Below are 17,671 nucleotides of genomic sequence, written 5' to 3'. Positions count from 1 at the left end.
AGAGAGGAGATATCTCAGGACAGGGCATCTGAGAGTCCAGCGGGTAGCATTTGTGCTAAGTCTCAAAGAAGGTCAGATTAGGTCAGGTGTGGTGCTACCGAAAGAGTGTTCTGGAAGCCATGAAGTGTGTGAGCAAAGGGAGTGGGGGAGAGCTCGGGGAGCCCAGGCCCTGAACGGGGGCACTGCTGGCGGCGAGCCCAACCCCATGTTAGCGGAGGGCTCCAGTGGTCAGGTGAACGTATGGCCTGCAGGTGGGCCAGCCGGGCCTGGTGTCACACTTCCATGTCTTATTTACTTTTCTCCCAGCTCCACACCTGAGCCTCACGCTCCCTGCAGGGCCTCCCTGCACTCCTTAGATTTGGGCATGACCCTATGGCTCCCTCCCTGCACCCCCACCTCCCACCCCCACCCTCAGCACATAGAGGGCACAGGGTCATCTTTTCAAGTTGGTGTAACCCTGGCTATTGGAGCAGAACAAGCAAGAGTGAGCCAGTCCCTAGCCATGAAGGAAGCTGTGAGGGGTGAAACAAGACTCATCCTGTCCCCAGATGTCAAAAGGATCAATTCTCACCACCTGCACTGCATGGAGCTGACATTGGAAATCGAGAATTCTAAGACCAATTCTCCCCATCATCCCCCACTTTCAAGATGGAAAATATGAGGCTTAGGGTCATATAGCCAGTTTAGTCAGGGACAAGGTTAGCACACCCCACACTTCATCCAGATGTGCTATCCCAGGGTTCAGGTTTGCCTCCATCCACAAGGCAGCTCCCAGGGAAACCTCCCTCCCCCTGCGTTGGGCCCCCCTCTGCCTTAGCACAGAGCTTCCCAAAACCAATCCTAGGCAAAACTGCAGCCCTGAAGTGTTTATCTGCAACGTCCCCCACCCTACTGCCAATGACTTTTTCAGAAGACCCACTTAATTACCTGTAAAGCCAGGAAATATTTGTGGAATTTGGTTTAAGGTGGTTGAGTGATGAAAGAGTAAAAACATTTGAAATGAGGAAATCTAAGCTATGGACAAAAAGGGAGAAAGAGACAAACAGGGAAGGAAGGAGAGAGAGAGAATGAGGAAGTGGGGAGAGGAAAAAGAAGAGGAACTGAAAAGAGTATTAGCATCCACAAAACGTACTGTGAAGCTTGCATGATGCTTCCAATTTGCTGATAAACTGGGGTCTTCCATGTGTTCTGGAGTTAGGATGGAGCCAGAACCAGAAGCAGCTTCCCCATACCCCCTTTCCTTGATAATCACCACGTCATTTGGAATGTGCATAAAATGAGCGGCTGCAATTGAGACCACTCTGGCCAGCTGTGCCTTGGTGGGGGATCCCTGACCTTTTCTGGTGCTGCATTTGAAACCTCAATCTCAAGAGCAAACCTCAATCTCAACATGTCACCACTTGTGTGCAAAGGTGTCAGGGTGGGTCTTGTCCATGAGTGAGACGAAGGTTGTTGGGAGATTCACTTGCAAATAAGTGATGAGCTGGAGGCTGGTGTCTGGCCGGGGTGGTGGGGGTGGTAGTATCATTTGGTCCTTAGTCCTTTCAGTTCTCTCCTGCAGAACTTGAGTCAGGGACACAGAGCCATTCCATCCCTGGCAACTCTTACTGATTCACTAGACTACTAAATTCCACTGTCCTCTAGCTTATCTAAAAAGGAGGTATCACATACCATATTGTTGTTCCTGGCACTGAATGAGTTTAACATATAGAGATTTTTTTTAATTTAAATCTTGATTCTTCACCCTCAAGGGGTTCCTAATCTATGTGGTGAGGCAAAACTGTCACAAGAAAAACAAAAAGAGAAAATCAGATGCTAAAGCAGGTAGAGCTAGGAGGCAGAACCTAGAAGCAAGGCCCAATCCAGGAGGCTTCATGCAGGAGACAGGAGCCTCCAAGGCCAGGGAAGCCAGACAGCATGATGCAATCTGCTACCCAGAAATGTTTGCCAAGTCCACACTGTAGCAGGCTCTGGCTGGGCACACAACATGGAGATGAACATGGCCAGCTCTGCCTTAGGGCTGGAAAAGTATCCTTGATTTCAGAGCTAGCTTCAGTGGGCCCAGGGACACATGTGGGGCCATGCTTTCAGTGGAATAAGAAGCTTCATTAGGTGGAAAAAGAGAAGGACCCATTACCCTTCCCCAGACTTTTTCTATATTTACTGAGTTACTTTCAGTCGGTGGTGGCAAATCCACTCTCAAAAAGGGAAAGAAAAGTTTCCTTTTTAGTGTTTGCTCATTACCATGGTGTAAATACTCCCCTCATGAGCAACTGCAAGTGACTAGTATAATATTGCTGAATGTGGAGTTGAAAAGAGATGCTTCAAGTTGGCCCTGGTGAGCTGGTGCAAATTGACTGTAGCACAGCGCAGATTCTCCTAAGAACCCTGGCAAGGGAAGACCCTGAATTTTTCTCCTCTGGGCTGCACATAAACCATGACCTTCCCAAAATCACATGCCAGATTTGGGGAATTAATACAGTCATGCACATCACAAGCAAGCAGTGTGTCCTTAGCTAAGATTTACTGACTATAAAGTGGGAATCTACCTCACATGCAACATGTGGCTACTCAACACATGAGTCCCACCTCTCCCCATTCCAAGGCATAGGGCTAAAGGAGATGCCCGGGCTCCCACTTATTTATGCATTAATTCAGCAGATATTTTCTGCTTGCCTTTCTCTGTGCAAAATACCATGCTGGGTGCAAGGAAGACCAAGGGGAACAAGACAAACAGTCACTACCTTCTAAAACTAGCTCGAAATTATGAAGGACAGGTCCTTAGAACTGGGCTTTGGTTCTGCCTCTACCTCCAACCTACGATGTGGCCTTGAGCAAAACATGTGACCTCCATGAGCCTCAGTTTCCATCTGTAAAATGAAGGAATTGGAAATGATGTTCACTAAGGTGTAATAAAAATCTTTCTGTGGCTCCAGGAAGGAAAGAAAGACCTAGAAGTCACAGAAGGAAGGGCTGATTGGAAACACCAGGAATGCCTCCATGGGAGAACATCAGATGGGAGCCCTGGAGATCTGTCATGGGCCCTGTGAAAGAGGAGGTGATGTGTTTTGTATGGCCTCTGATGTTGGAACCCATGGGAGAAGTTACAATGGGGGTGGACCACTTCCACCCCATCTTGGAAAATCCAGAGCAGACTTAGAGCTGCCCAGTGATGAAATGGGCCACCTTGTTAGGGAATTAACACCTGCCAATCAGAAAGAGGCTGAAGACCACCTGCCCAGGCCACCTGGGCAGGATTCCTAGCAGGGAAGCTGTGATTGTAAAGCCCTATAATCATACATTCTGAAGGAACCAAAAAAAGTCATTTGTCCACTATGTTCTGTGGAAAAGGCAAATAGGAGGCCAAAATATGATGTTACAAAGAACAAATAGCCCAGTAAATGCCTAAGGAAAAAGACCAGAAGAAAAACTCAAAACACCAGTAATGATTGGATTAGGATGGAGGATTATAGTGATTCTTTTTTCTACCTTCCCTTATTTTCCAAATGTTTGGGAAGATGGTGATGTTGTTTTTGAAACGAAAGCAGTTTTATTCTTTATGGAAAGTCATCTGGTCCAACTCTCATCCTGGGACAGGAAACCTCTTTATAACCGCTAAACTGTCTTCCAATCTCCAGACTCTGAGAGGCTCACTTAGGCCTGACAGAGTGGGAGGTGGGAGGAGAGTGACAACGTGGAGGTGCCTGCTGAGTGCCAGGCTCGTGTGGGTACAGTGCTAAAGACACAGTGGCTGCCCTGAGGCGGGAGAACAGAATGGCACATTATCTCACTGCATCTGTGAAACAGGTGTGGGGTGGGTCCTGTGGTGACCCGCCAGGCCTGGGAGCCAGAACTCAGGGCCTCCACCGTACATATTGCTGGAAGAGGAATTCAAGGCGAGTTATGAGCTGCCCGTGCACTCCTATGATCTGATGGAATCAAGGCCAAAAGCTGTGGCCAGGTCGACAATCAGGGCATGGAGTTCAGCTGACATGGAGGCGTCGGGTTTTCCTGTCTCCAACTATGGCACACACACACACACACACACACACACACACACACACACACACACGATCACACACATATGCACAGAAATGCACAGCCTCAGCTCAGCTGAAAAGCACAAGCATGCTTACTTTCCCCAGCCAAGTCTCCTTGTAATTCTCCCCTAAGGAAGCCAGCTCCTTCAGGATCAGCCAGGCAGACTCACAGGGATCTCGCCCAGCCCTCAGCCCGCAGCCACGCCTTGCACCCTGTGTTCCTCCTTACTCTCTATCTCAGGCCCTCCCTTTCTTCCTCCTCCAGGGACCAGATAACCCCTCACCACCTCCAACTCCTCACAACAGCCCCCCATCACCTACAGCCTTCACCACCTAGAGACTCTCACCACCTAGAGACTCTCACCACCTAGAGACCCTTACCACCTACAGCTCTTCACCACAATCCTCATCACCAACAACCCTCATCACCTACACTCCTCACCACCCACATCCCTCATCACCTAGAGACCCTCACCACCCACACCCCTCACCACCTACACCCCTCACCACCTAGAGACCCTCACCACCTACACCCCTCATCACCTACACCCCTCACCACCTACAACCCCTATCACCTACACCCCTCACCACCTACACCCCTCATCACCTACACCCCTCACCATCTACAACCCCCATCACCTACACCCCTCGCCACCTACACCCCTCATCACCTACACCCCTCGCCACCTACACCCTCACCACCCACACCCCTCACCACCGACAGCCCCCATCACCTACACCCCTTGCCACCTACAGCCCTCATCACCTACACCCTCACCACCTACACCCCTCTCCATCTACAGCCCCTCATTACCTAAAGCTCCTCACCACTGCCTCCCTTTGCTTCCCCTGGAGAAAGGGCTCCTGGCCACCAGGCTTGCGCTGGCAAAGTCAGTCTCCTCACATAAAAGACTCAGTGAGTCCCAGAGACACTTGGAACCCAGACAGAATGGAATTTCTCCCTATTTTCTTTACAGCTGAGAAAACACAAACACAAGAGCATATTTATTACAATATTTCTATCCCAAAATTTGTCTTAAAAAAAATAAGAAGAAATAAAATTAGTTTCTCTTGCCTACTCCATGGCTACCCTAGCCCTCCCCCCACTCCCCTTTTCATTCCTTCCCATTTCCTGGTCTAGGCCAGGGAGCAAAACAGAGCGGACCCAAGCCCCACAGAGAACCACTGCATCCCCAGACAATGTCCGGCTTGTTCAGAGAGGGAGGGAAGAAACACAACTCCGAAAACATACACAAAACTTCCCAGTGAGCTGTGTTCTGAGCGAAGAACAGGCGGGCCTTGTGTCTGAACATAAATCCCTGAGGCTCTGGGAAGAGGGGAGCCTGGAGTCTAGACCCCCTCCCCAGACTGGAGAGGACACCTTGCTCTCTGACTCTCCTCAGCCCTCCAGGGAACTGTTTCTCGGCCAAAGTCAGTCACACCAGGCTTGAAGAGAGCCCCACAACCCAGCGGCCTCTTTAGGGCCAGGCCTGGAGCCCCAGAGATGGTTTGTTGTTGTTGTTGTTGTGATTGTTGTTTTAGTACCAGGGATTGAACTCAGGGGCACTCAACCACTGAGCCACATCCCCAGCTCTATTTTGTATTTTATTTAGAGGAAGGGTCTCACTGAGTTGCTTAGTGCCTTGCCACCATTGCTAAGGCTGGCTTTGAACTCATGATCCTCCTGTCTCCCAAGCCGCTGGGATTACAGGCATGTGCCACAGTGCCCAGCCCAGAGATGGTTTCTAAAGGCAGCCTCTAAGTAGAAAAATCCTTAAGAAGAGGCAAGGGACTACTTCCCAGAACTTGGGAATTTTCTAGACTTCCTGTGGTCTGAGGGCCATGTGCCTCACATGTGTATCTCTATACCCCCAGCAGCACCTACACAGAGAGCTCTCATTTCTCAGGAGACCAACCTATGTGGCATGAGTGGAGGTCAGATGGTAGAAGGATGTCACACATCAAAAAGGCAGGAAAGGGTCACCCAGAGTTCTGGGTCCTCAAGGTCCCTCTCCCTAGGCAGGACACCAATGACTACCCCACCCCACCCCCCAGTGACCCACAGGATGCTCCTCTCATCTCCAAATCCATCTTGTCCCATCCAGTGGGGACTGAGCCAAGAGCGACACCTGCTGGGCCAACAGAGTGGTCGTTGGGGATACCTCGGCGGAGCGTGGCTCTCAGCTTCTGCAAGCTCCCTTCTTTGCCTGAGTTGCAGGTCCTCCATTCACTCCAGGGTTTCCTTTCCCTGTGAAGAAAATGCTTCCTAAAAGAAAATACTCATGGCCCAGAGCAGAGGGCAGGGTAGGTACCAGGACAGGTCCATCCAACAGGACAACTTGGGGAACATCCTCATTCACAGGTGGTGGAGGGCAGGCCTCAGGTGTGCGTAGTGGTTCCCACGTGCAGCCAAGACGAGAGACACAGCCCTGGATAGTGGCTGGTATATTCAGTTGAGTCTTCTCAGGGTCTACCTGTGCTGGCAGACTAGAGTCACAGTCCCAATTGTGCAGGGGATGCCCTTGACACGGCAACTGTCACTGATCTGAATACCTGTCAACAGTTGCCCAGCACGAGACAAAGAGGAAGGCTTGTCTTTCTAATTCACATGAAGTTGTGTTTGGGCCAGCAGGAGGGCTACAGGAATCCTAGATTCCCATTTGTCTCCTAAATTATGAATCTGTTCTTCCCACAGTCTACTCAAAAGCTTTCTTTCCCCAATATGGACCACACAAGTCTTGCCTGAAATCTTGGTGCACAGTCCATTCTAAAACATGTAGGATGCCTAGATTTTTGTTGTTGTTTTGTACTGGGGATTGAACTCAGGGTGCCGTATCACTGAGCCACATCCCCAACCCTTTTTATTTTTTATTTTGAGACAGGGTCTTGTTAAGTTGCTTAGGTTGGCCTTGAATTTGCAATCCTGCTGCCTCAGCCCCCCAAGTCACTGAGATTACAGGCATGTGCCACCACACCTGGTTGGATCCCTGGATTTGAAGTTAGTGGCAGACTCAGTTTCCATTAAGGACACTGGGTGACTCATCACTTCTCTGGACCTGGAGGATTATATTAAGGTTCTCCACAGAAACAAATGAGATAGAAAGAGAAAGAGAGGAGTCTTTTAACAAGAACTCTGTTGTTGGGCGATTTTGTCATCGTGCAATCATCATACAGTGTACTAACACAACCTACATGGTCTAGGTCAATCACTGCACTTGGCCTCTTGATGCAATGAAGGGACATGTACACCTGATGCATGAGGCTGCTGCTGGTGTACCACAGCATATTGTTTTGCAGTAAACATGATTTTCATATGTAGAAACACGTGCCAAGATAAAATATAACTGAAAGTATTTTCTAGGAAATAAAAACCAGTAGCAGTCATTTATTAGCATTAGCAAGCATTATCTACCATGCATAATGGTATAGCCATACTTTTATACAACTGGCAGCACAGTAGATCAGTTGATACTAGCATCATCACCAACAAGTGAGTGACATGCTATGCTATGACTTTACACTGGCTACAGTGTCACCAGGCACTAGGAGTTTTTCATCTCCAATGTAATTTTATGGGGCCACCATTGTATATATGGTTCAATGTTGACTGAAATGTCATTATATGGCAGAAGATTCTTTGTGTGCATGTGTGTGAAGAGAGAGAGAGAGGAGATTTATTGATTGATTGATGAATTATTAGGAACTATCTGCACAATTATGGAGGTTGGCAGGCCCCAAGATCTGCAAGGAAACTTGGTAAGGTGGAGACAGGAGAGCTGATAGGGTATTTAAGGTTTGAAAGCCTTCTGACTCAAGACCTGGGAAGAGCCAGTGTTTCAGTTCAAGTCCCTAAGGAGAGAAAAAGACAACAACCAAGCTCATAAATGATGGGAAAGACAAATTCCCTCTTATTCAGGGGAGCATGAGTCTTTGGCTCTATTCAAGCCTTCGCTGATTAGGTGAGGCCCATCCCCTCTGGGGAAGGTCATTGCTTTATTCACTCTACAGATTAAAATGCTAACCTCACCCAGAAATGCCTTCACAGACATATCCTGAACAATGTTTGACAAAATGCCTGGGTACTCCGGGGCCCAATCAAGTTGATTCATAACATTAACCATCAAAGGAAGTCACTGCAATGAGTCTCTTTGCTGACTAGAACATGGGAGGTTAGGCTTAGCTCTAATTTAAAAAATCTGTAAAAGTTTTGTGAAGAAATATTCTCACAGAATGCCTGCCACACCACATCCTTGCCTGGATGTGATTTGAGATCCTTGGGTGTGAAGTTTAGCACCTTGCGCAGTAGATCACATGACCCTCCTCCACCTCACATACATTAACTGTCCAAATAACGCCTCTGCCTGCCCTCTTCCAGGTGAACTATGACCACTTTACTCTTGATTTTTGTGACTCTGAGGGTCATCACTGCAGCCGTCTCAGAAGAAGTTTCAGGTGAGGACATTGCCATGATTGTCTCATTTCCTCCGTAGGTGCTGAGTATTGGGTTCTGAGTACTGGTTACTGAACATGGTGCTGCTAGTCTCAGGAATACAATTCCCCCTTACCCGGCCCTGCCCCTTCCCTATCTATGCAAGTCTAATCACAGCAGGAGAGCACCCACGTGTGTGTACAGCTGACCAGGAGCTTCTCTCAGCTCACCCAGCTTCTGGATGCCTTTTAGCGAGGACAGCAGATGGGGAGAGCTCCCAGCAGAGCCTCCTTCCCAGCATCCTTTTCCCCGGATCCCACCTAGAACTGTGCACTGAGCTTGGGGTAGGGGCAGGACTTAGAGAAACCAAATGAAGACAGGTTGCCAGGGGAGGAGCCCCAGGAGCATTGAAAAGGAGGAAATGCCTGAGAAGCAGAGAGGAGTCCTCAGGGAGTGAGAAGGGTCTTGGCCTTTCTGGCAAAGCCCCCAGCCTGATCTCATGTGTGCCACAGGTGCTAGGGACTATTTCTGACAATCATGGTCTTTACAAAGTGAACAAAACAACCTCACTGACCTTAGAATCAGCTTGACCCCAAAGTAGATTGAATCTCCCTTAGACCCAGATAAGAGGTCCCTGGACCACACACTTTAGAGCTCTCCTCTTGCCTCAAACCTCTCCAGAGGAAGGGGAGTGTGCACAGCCAGTGGGAGTTAACCACACTCTGGAGAGGAAGATGCTTACAACTCTCTGCCCAAGAGGGCCCAAGCCACTTTCAGGGTCTGTGTGTGTCTATCCCCCTTTGGGGAGACACGACCCCAGCATGAGCACCCCTGGACCTGAGGGAAAAGTTAAGCAGTGGCTGTTTACATGGAGTATCAACAGAGTTGGGATGGAGGGTCTGAGATAAACCCAGCATGTGCAGGGACTCCCCACAATGCAGAGTTCATGGGACAAATAAAAGGGTACCTGGCTCCTCCTCCTCCCACCACAGCCACTATCCCAATGCAAAACTCTAAAGAATCCAAGAATTCTAAATTTGAATCTGGAATCTGGTCGTTTTGAAAGTTACCATGGTCAAATAGGAAGATACAACATAGTTTAATTATTAATCTGTTAGTCTGATTCTTAACTTTTGCATATGGAGACATATAGCATATGGGCCTCCATTTTTACTGTTGCTCAGGGACCCACAAATACCTAGCCCCTGGCCATCACCTGGGATTGGTATGTCCACACTGGCAAAGCAACCCACTAGTACTGGTTGAGAACTGTAACAACTGTGGAGCTGGGCTCTGCAGAGGACTTCAGCTGTCCCCTAAGGACCACCACTATGAAAACCAAGCTGTAACCCATGGTGCCAGAGCCGGGTGTTAAAATGGAGGTGTTTGTGGAAGGGACTGGTGGTGACTGTTCAGACTTCAAAAGGCTAGGGCCAGACTCCAAACATTCCTGGCTCCCCTCTTCTTGCCCTGCTATGTATCTACCACCCACAAATATCTGAAACGTTTTTATTTCAACCTGTAGGCTCTACTGAAAGGGCTCCATAAATTTAGGACCTAGCATGAAAGGTGTTATTTTTTGAAAAGCTATTTCTCTCCCATTCCAACCAGATCTTTTCCCTTGAGCAGGATTTGGTAAACACTGTAACTTCCCTATCAACATCTCTCTGAATTTCATGGGGTCTTGTTCTACCCCATCCCCAAACCCTCCACCTGACTCTGGGCAGACTAAAATGTCTGATATCCAGTGCTTCTCCACCCAGTCCCCAGCCCAACATCTGAAGAGCAGAAGAGAGTAACTTGTCCCTCTTTGAGGTCAACTAGAGCCCAAGGCAGAAGTCCCCAAGTGGGACATAGCTTTGAAGTTTTGCATCTGAGCTTTAAAAACTCTGTAGAATTCTTTTACATCCCATAATAATTTTTGCAAATTTTTCCAAAATCTTCAAGTCACATGGTCACTCCAAGAAGATGGGTTCTTTTTTATCGTATGGTTTGGTGACCCCTGGGATAACTCAGTTTGAGAAGCAGGGAGGTGATTTTGGCTGTGCCGTGTCCCTGCCGTCCTCTGGAACCCTTTTCTGGTTCTATAGATTTTGTCCTGAGGTGCAAAAACCAAGGGTCTTGAAAAATGCTGCTCTAGAGAGGGTATCACAAAGCTTTCTGGGAATTTCCATGACAGGACATCCCATCGTAGACACAAACACACTGACTGAATTCTGGTCTCAGAAGAGTGTATTTCCAGGACTGGGTGGTCCTCCCCAGGCACTAACAGGTCTGTCTTCTACCCCCTTGCCTCTCCCACACAGAGCATGACAACTCCCTGAGTGTGAGCATCCCCCAACCGTCCCCACTGAGGGTCCTCCTGGGGACCTCCCTCACCATCCCCTGCTATTTCATCGACCCCATGCATCCTGTGACCACCGCCCCCTCCACTGCTCCCCTGGCCCCAAGAATCAAGTGGAGCCGTGTTTCCAAGGAAAAGGAGGTGGTACTGCTGGTGGCCACCGAAGGGCATGTGCGCGTCAATAGTGCCTACCAAGACAAGGTCTCACTGCCCAATTACCCAGCCATCCCCAGCGACGCCTCCTTGGAGATCCAGAACCTGCGCTCCAATGACTCCGGGATCTATCGCTGTGAGGTGATGCATGGCATCGAGGACAGTGAGGCCACCCTGGAGGTTGTGGTGAAAGGTGAGGACCCTCACAGGGATGCCACTTCACGGGCAGAAAGAACCAGAATGGTGACCTCACCAGTGTGGACTCAGGCAGGCTGTTTCAAATCCAGCTCCTCCACACCCCTGTTTGCCTCAGACAGGTTGCTAAACCTCAGTTGCTTCCTCTGTAACATGGATCTAGTGATTCTGGGACTTCGGGGGTGGGGATTAAGTACTTCCTAGCCAGTCACAAGTAAATGACACTTGTGCTTCACAGCATCATATGATCCTGTAAGCCTTGTTGACTGCCCATTTTGCAGATAAGCAAACCAAGACTAAGTGACTTGTTTAAAGTTACCCTGGAAATGAATCAGAGCAGTCGCCTGACACTTCACCCAGGTGTCTTTTCCCTTCTCCTCGCACCCCTTTATTATCAGTTCTAGAAACCAAAGAAAGGGCTGAAGAGTCTCCTTGGCCCCCTTTCTCTCACAGAGTTCCCACTAGGATATCCCCAGGCTGAAGGCGCATGGGGCCCTGAGTGTCTCTTTCCCCCAAAATAATGTAGGGTCCTGGAGTGACAAGAAAAAATTATAAGGAGGCAGATTTTAGTTTAGTTCAAAGAACTTTCTGATTATCAGTATCATCATAAGTATTCAAAAGGAAATGCCAGGCCCAGGGGTACAAGCCTGTAATCCCAGCAACTCCAGAGGCTGAGGCAGGAGGATCACAAGTTCAAGACCAGCCTTAGCAACTTAGTGAGACCCTGTCTCAAAATTTTAAAAAGGAGGTGGGGTGGCACTGCGGATGAAGCTCAGTGGCAAAGAACCCCTGGCTTCAATCCTCTGTGCAAAAAAAAAAAGAGAGAGAAAAGAAAAAGAAGGGTGCCTTATGAGGCAGTGATTTCCCTGTTACTGCTGGAGTTCCAGCAGAATCAGAACCACACAAAAATGTGGAGAGGGGATCCATGAGTCAACCCGGACCAGATCCTTCCTAGGGTCCCTTTGATCGTTTTCATAATTCTGGGAGGGCCTCGGTGATCAGAGACTGCTCCTGACAGCTCTCCCACCATGTGTGTGGCAGGCATCGTGTTCCACTACAGAGCCATCTCCACACGATACACCCTGGACTTCGATAGGGCGCAGCGGGCCTGCCTGCAGAACAGTGCCATCATCGCCACGCCTGAGCAGCTGCAGGCTGCCTATGAGGACGGCTTCCACCAGTGTGACGCTGGCTGGCTGGCTGACCAGACCGTGAGGTGAGCTCAAAGCTCCCCAACGGAAGGGGCGTCAGGACCAGGGGCCAGGGGTCAGAGGCCACAGCCCAGCGGGGCGGGTGCTGAGGTGGACCTGAGTTCATGCCCGCGTGACACTGCAGCCAGCCTATGTTAGAGGCCACAGTCCCACCTTGGCTTGCCCTGTGTTTTCATTCTCCCAGTCTGTTTTTCCTTTAACCAAGGTTTCTGCATTGTTTTTTTTTTTTTTAATTAACTTTGGTTTTATATATTTTTATAAGCCACCTTATATCCTTTTGTTTTTTAGTAAGGCAAGACATGAATAAATGAAGCTTCTTGGTACATCTTTTGAAAGCAGCCTGGGGGTTGGGTGGCACAGTGTGCAGACAGCTCTCTGCCCTCAGGGGATTTCAAGGCAGTGAGATGCCTGTGGAGACAGGATGGACTATTCCACACCAGGTGGATCATAGCTTCAATTCCAAAAGTCAGAAACACAAAGCATTAAGAAGGAAGCCTTGGGAAGTAGTTTTGCAATCTTGGGTGGGTAAAGATATCTTAGGACACAAAAACCACTAACAAAAATAAACAAACTGAGATTACAGTCTAGCATAGCGTAAGAGCCTATACCTTGCTAGACTCAAATTCCAGTACTGGCACTTGAGAGCAATGTGACCTTGGACAAATTGTTTAGCATCTCTGGGCCTCAGTGTCTTCAAGTGTGAAAGAGTCTGCATAGCACCTGCCTCATTAGGTTGATGTGAGACTCAAACGATATAGAACAGGAGCCAACTATGGCCCACAGGCCAAATCCAACTCACCCCTTGCTTCTGTAAATAAAGTTTTATTGGGACACAGCCACGCTCAGTTGGTTTCTTATTGTCTGCCTCTGTGTGTGCTTTATAGTAGTTAAGAAGTCATCGCAGAGACCCTAAGGCCTGCAAAACCTAAGATATTTACTCTCTGACCTTTTACAGAAAGTTTGTGGGCACCAAAAAGTGAATGTTTGTACCAATAAATATTCAATACAAGGGACTTCCTTTAATGATTAATTACTGTAAAACTGTACACATATTCAGAGTAGACACAGTCAAATGTAATATTATATTGCTGTTTTGTCCTATGAGGGAGAAAGTACAAGAGTCCAGGCCTTGGACTGCCCACTGTCTCAAGTGACACTCCTCACTTTGGGTTCCTGGCAGGTACCCCATTCACACCCCCCGGGAAGGCTGCTATGGAGACAAGGATGAGTTTCCAGGTGTGAGAACCTATGGCATCCGAGACACCAATGAGACCTACGATGTGTACTGCTTCGCCGAGGAGATGGAGGGTGAGTCTATCTCACCTACCAGGAGGAAGCTCACCCAGTCCTGTCACCCCACTGACTGACACCCTCCCCCCAGGGCTACACAGACCTGCTATGGGCCTGGTACTAGCTCAGGGCCTGATCTAATCTTTCTCTGCCCTGAAGGGAGAATAGGAGGGACCTACTGACCTGGATCACTCCATGTTCACTTTAGAGAAGATCTCAGTGGCCCTAAATGTTATAAACTGTCCAGAGTCACCAGTGAGCACCAAAACCCTTGCTACAGGAAGGCTCATCTGTCGCTGCCCCTCCTACCCAGTTGTTCTGGTCAGCCCATCCCCATCCTAAGGACTGCTATATCTTCAAATCCCAACCCAGGGCTGGGATGTAGCTCAGTAGTAGATTGCCTACTTAGCATGTGGCCCTGATTCCATAACCAGCACACTTTAAAAAAAAAAAAAAAAAAAAAAAAGATAGCCCAACCTTATCGCCCTCATAAGGGAGCCCCCAAGGGTAAGCCCAGCGGACCCCTAGTTTCCAAGAAATCTGACCCCAAGGCTGCCTTCTCTCTACTTCCCTATTGCCAGTCACTGGCCCTATTCCAAGCTTTCATGGTGGGTTAATTGTGGGGAGGAACCTGGATTCTTTGTTTTGTAAAGGGCATTAATTTTGGTCACAAGAGTCACACCAACATGTAGATAACACCCCTTCTCCCATCTGTACCTATTTACCCCTTTGGACATTCCAGACTCTGCCACCTCTGCACAGATACATACACACAAATACCACAGCCCCCAAGCTCACCACTGTACCTTCAAGCTGTAGAGAAAAGCTGACAACAGACCATGGCCCCTATTCCTCAATCTCACGCCAATAGGCAAATCCATCTATTAGGTAATGAGTATTTGTGCTCCCATGTTTGTCTAACCAAAGACAAAGAGAACTGCCAATCAGAACTGTCACTGTGGAAAAGCAACCAGAATGGTCCAGGTGAGTGGGTGTCCACAGCCATGCCCCAGATCTCCAGTACAACCTTGTTAAGTTTGGGGAAATATCTTTAAGTTTACAGTCCCCAATTTGTGCCATGATGGCCTCTTCACAACCTAGAGACCCCAAGTGGGAAAGCATTATTCTAAGAAGTCAAAGTCTAATGACTTTTTCTCCCATCAGAATTTGAATTTTTTTTTTTTTTTAAGGATTAGCTGAGTGCTGACGATTTAGCTCATCTCGTTGGGTGCTTGCCTAGCATGCGCAAGGGTCGGAGTTCAAATCCCCATTGTCCCGCATAGGGGAGAAAGAAAAAAAAAAAAGACACTGTGGAGGATTAGCTGAGTGGGCAGTACCTGAGCTCGTAGGACAGCTCCCCTAGTGGTGAAAAGTTGTATAGCAAATGGTGGGGCAAAGATGCTTCTGATTTTCCTCCTGGATTTCCCGGTTATCCCACCCTTTGCTCCACCCCCTTGTATTTTTGACTCCTTCTTTCTGCGTCTTGTTTTAGGAAATTGACATCATCCTGCCCAAAATCCCAGAAAAAGATGGGAAATGAAGGGCAAGATCTGAGATATGGACGTGTGGGTCCAGGGTTTGGGGAAGTTAGAGACCAAATTGATTCAGAATACTAACCTCCAGGAAAGACCCAAATTTCTCAGAGGACACGCGTCAGGGGAGGTGGGAGGAAGACCCCTACTCAGCTTGCTGTGTCCTTCACAGGTGAGGTCTTTTATGCAACGTCTCCAGAGAAGTTCACCTTCCAGGAGGCGGCCAACGAGTGCAAGCGACTGGGCGCCCGGCTAGCCACCACCGGCCAGCTCTACCTGGCCTGGCAGGGTGGCATGGACATGTGCAGCGCCGGCTGGTTGGCCGACCGTAGCGTGCGCTACCCTATCTCCAAGGCCCGACCCAACTGCGGTGGCAACCTCCTGGGCGTGAGGACCGTCTACCTACACGCCAATCAGACCGGCTACCCCGACCCCTCATCCCGATACGACGCCATCTGCTACACAGGTGGGGTTGGGACTAGGGGTGGGAAGGGAACTTGCACCACCGAAAATGGGTGCCAGAGGAAGAGAAGATCTTGGAGAGTGAGGGTTGGGTTTTCCCGCTTAAAAACACCCCTGGGTACTTGAACCCCAAGCTTTTACCACCTTTATCCCTTTTTTCACTGGTTCTGAATGTGGAGACGCTAGAGGCTGCAGTGTCTCCAGTCCCGTCTCATCAGATCTGCACAGAACAGGGGTAATATGTGCATTAGAGTCTGAGCTTTTTTAGGTTTGAATCACAGTTCTACCAACTACTACTGTGCAACCCCGGGAAAGGCCCTGAGCCTCACTGCCTTATCTGTTTAATGGGGAGATGGCGGTAAAGCATGAAAGATGATGGGGGTCTGTAACCAGGCCATAATCCCACAAGGAGAGTGCTTTTATCTGCCCTTAAAAGGAGGGCCAAAGTGTTACTAAAAGAGTAGGGAAACATTGGACAAGGGGGCATCATTTTGAAAAATTAATTAAATTTTTAAATAAGTTTTTGTCTTACATCAAGCGCACTTTAGGTTGTAATTATAATCAATTGCTAATTCTTGGAGAAAAGAAATGAATAATATGGATGAGGAATTGCATCAATTTTACAACAGAACTGCGACAACTCAATTCATATTTCACTTTCATAGCCTGATCTTACAGAAAGAGGATTAGTTTTGCAAAAATAATTCAGATTTCCCCCAGAAGCCTTTCTTATCTTTATGACAGTCCATCCACTCGTTGGAAGTACTGTGAATTTTCTCTGTATTAACCAACTGGCTTCTTTCTGAAAACCCCTTATTTGTCTGCGCCAAGCCAGGCAGTTCTCCAGCACCATCTTCATCAATTTCCTGAACTATGCCTTCTGCAAGATTTTTATATTTTCAAATCACAACTGACTTACAGTGTCCCAGTGGACACTCAGGGAGTGCTCACAGATGGGAAAAATGGCAACTGCAGATGAACTGGAAGGGATGTCCTGGTGGGAACTGGTTTTATGAAAAGTAAGCTGTCAGCTCAATACCTTTCAAGTATCCCTGGGTATCCAACCTCGCACTGAAAAACCCTGGGAAAATTGCATCTGTCCTGAACATGTACAGATATTTTTCTTGTCATTATTCCCTAAATAATATAGTATAACAATTACTTACATAGCATTTACATTGTATTAGGGATTATAAATAATCTAGATTTGAAGTGTATGGAGGATGTGCAGAGGTTCTATACAAACAGTATGCATTTTATATAAAGGACTTGAGCATCTGCAGGTTTGGGTACATGTGGGAGACTCTGGAAGTAATTCCCATGGATACCAAGGGAAGACTGTAGTCAGAGAGCTGAGGACCTGCCATGGGCTGCACAAGATGCCGGCACCCTGCAGGTACTCTCCTTCCCAGGAGGGAAGGAGTTGGAGCAAAACTCTTCTCTCATCCCCCTCAAGCCAGGCTGAGCCGTTAAAGCTCATCTTTACCCCCTGCCGCAGGTGAAGACTTTGTGGACATCCCAGAAAATTTCTTCGGAGTGGGTGGTGAGGAAGACATCACTGTCCGGACAGTGACCTGGCCTGAAGTGGAACTGCCCCTGCCCCAAAACATCACGGAGGGAGAAGCCCGAGGCAACGTGATCCTCACTGTAAAGCCCATCCTGGACATCTCCCCCACTGTCCTGGAACCCGAGGAACCCTTCACATTTGCCCCTGATGTGGGAGCCACTGCCTTCCCCGAGGCTGAGAACAGGACTGGAGAGGCCACCAGGCCTTGGGGCTTTCCTGAGGAGTCTACACCTGGGCTGGGCTCTGTCACAGCCTTCACCAGCGAGGATTTGGTGGTGCAGGTGACTGTTGCTCCTGGTGAAGCCGCAGTCCCTGGGCAGCCCCGTTTGCCAGGGGGTGAGTACCCACCTGTCCTGGGGGAGGTTTAAGGGCAAAGGGAGGGAACTTGGCCTGGGGATCCACCCCAACTTAACCTGGGAACTGGGACAGCCTCTCCTCTCAGGCTCTT

At 48.7% G+C, this 17,671-nt stretch overlaps 1 protein-coding gene across 3 annotated transcripts in view; it reads left to right on the top strand.

Annotated features, from left to right (window-relative positions):
- The first annotated feature begins 8,420 nt into the window (after positions 1-8,420).
- The window catches only part of Acan (aggrecan), a 36,397-nt gene continuing 27,146 nt past the window's right edge, over positions 8,421-17,671 (top strand). For all 3 annotated transcript variants that reach the window (XM_047538807.1, XM_047538806.1, XM_047538805.1), the window contains exons 1-6: positions 8,421-8,492; positions 10,776-11,159; positions 12,203-12,377; positions 13,553-13,680; positions 15,367-15,660; positions 17,155-17,559. In XM_047538807.1, the coding sequence (XP_047394763.1) occupies positions 8,423-8,492; positions 10,776-11,159; positions 12,203-12,377; positions 13,553-13,680; positions 15,367-15,660; positions 17,155-17,559 (1,456 nt within the window). In that variant the 5' untranslated portion in view covers positions 8,421-8,422. The remainder of the gene's footprint in view (positions 8,493-10,775; positions 11,160-12,202; positions 12,378-13,552; positions 13,681-15,366; positions 15,661-17,154; positions 17,560-17,671) is intronic.

Source organism: Sciurus carolinensis, chromosome 2 (assembly GCF_902686445.1).
Source record: "Sciurus carolinensis chromosome 2, mSciCar1.2, whole genome shotgun sequence".
Taxonomy (NCBI): Eukaryota; Metazoa; Chordata; class Mammalia; order Rodentia; family Sciuridae; genus Sciurus; species Sciurus carolinensis.
The sequence above is the reverse complement of the archived record's forward strand: the minus strand, read 5'-3'. Positions and strand labels throughout refer to the sequence as shown.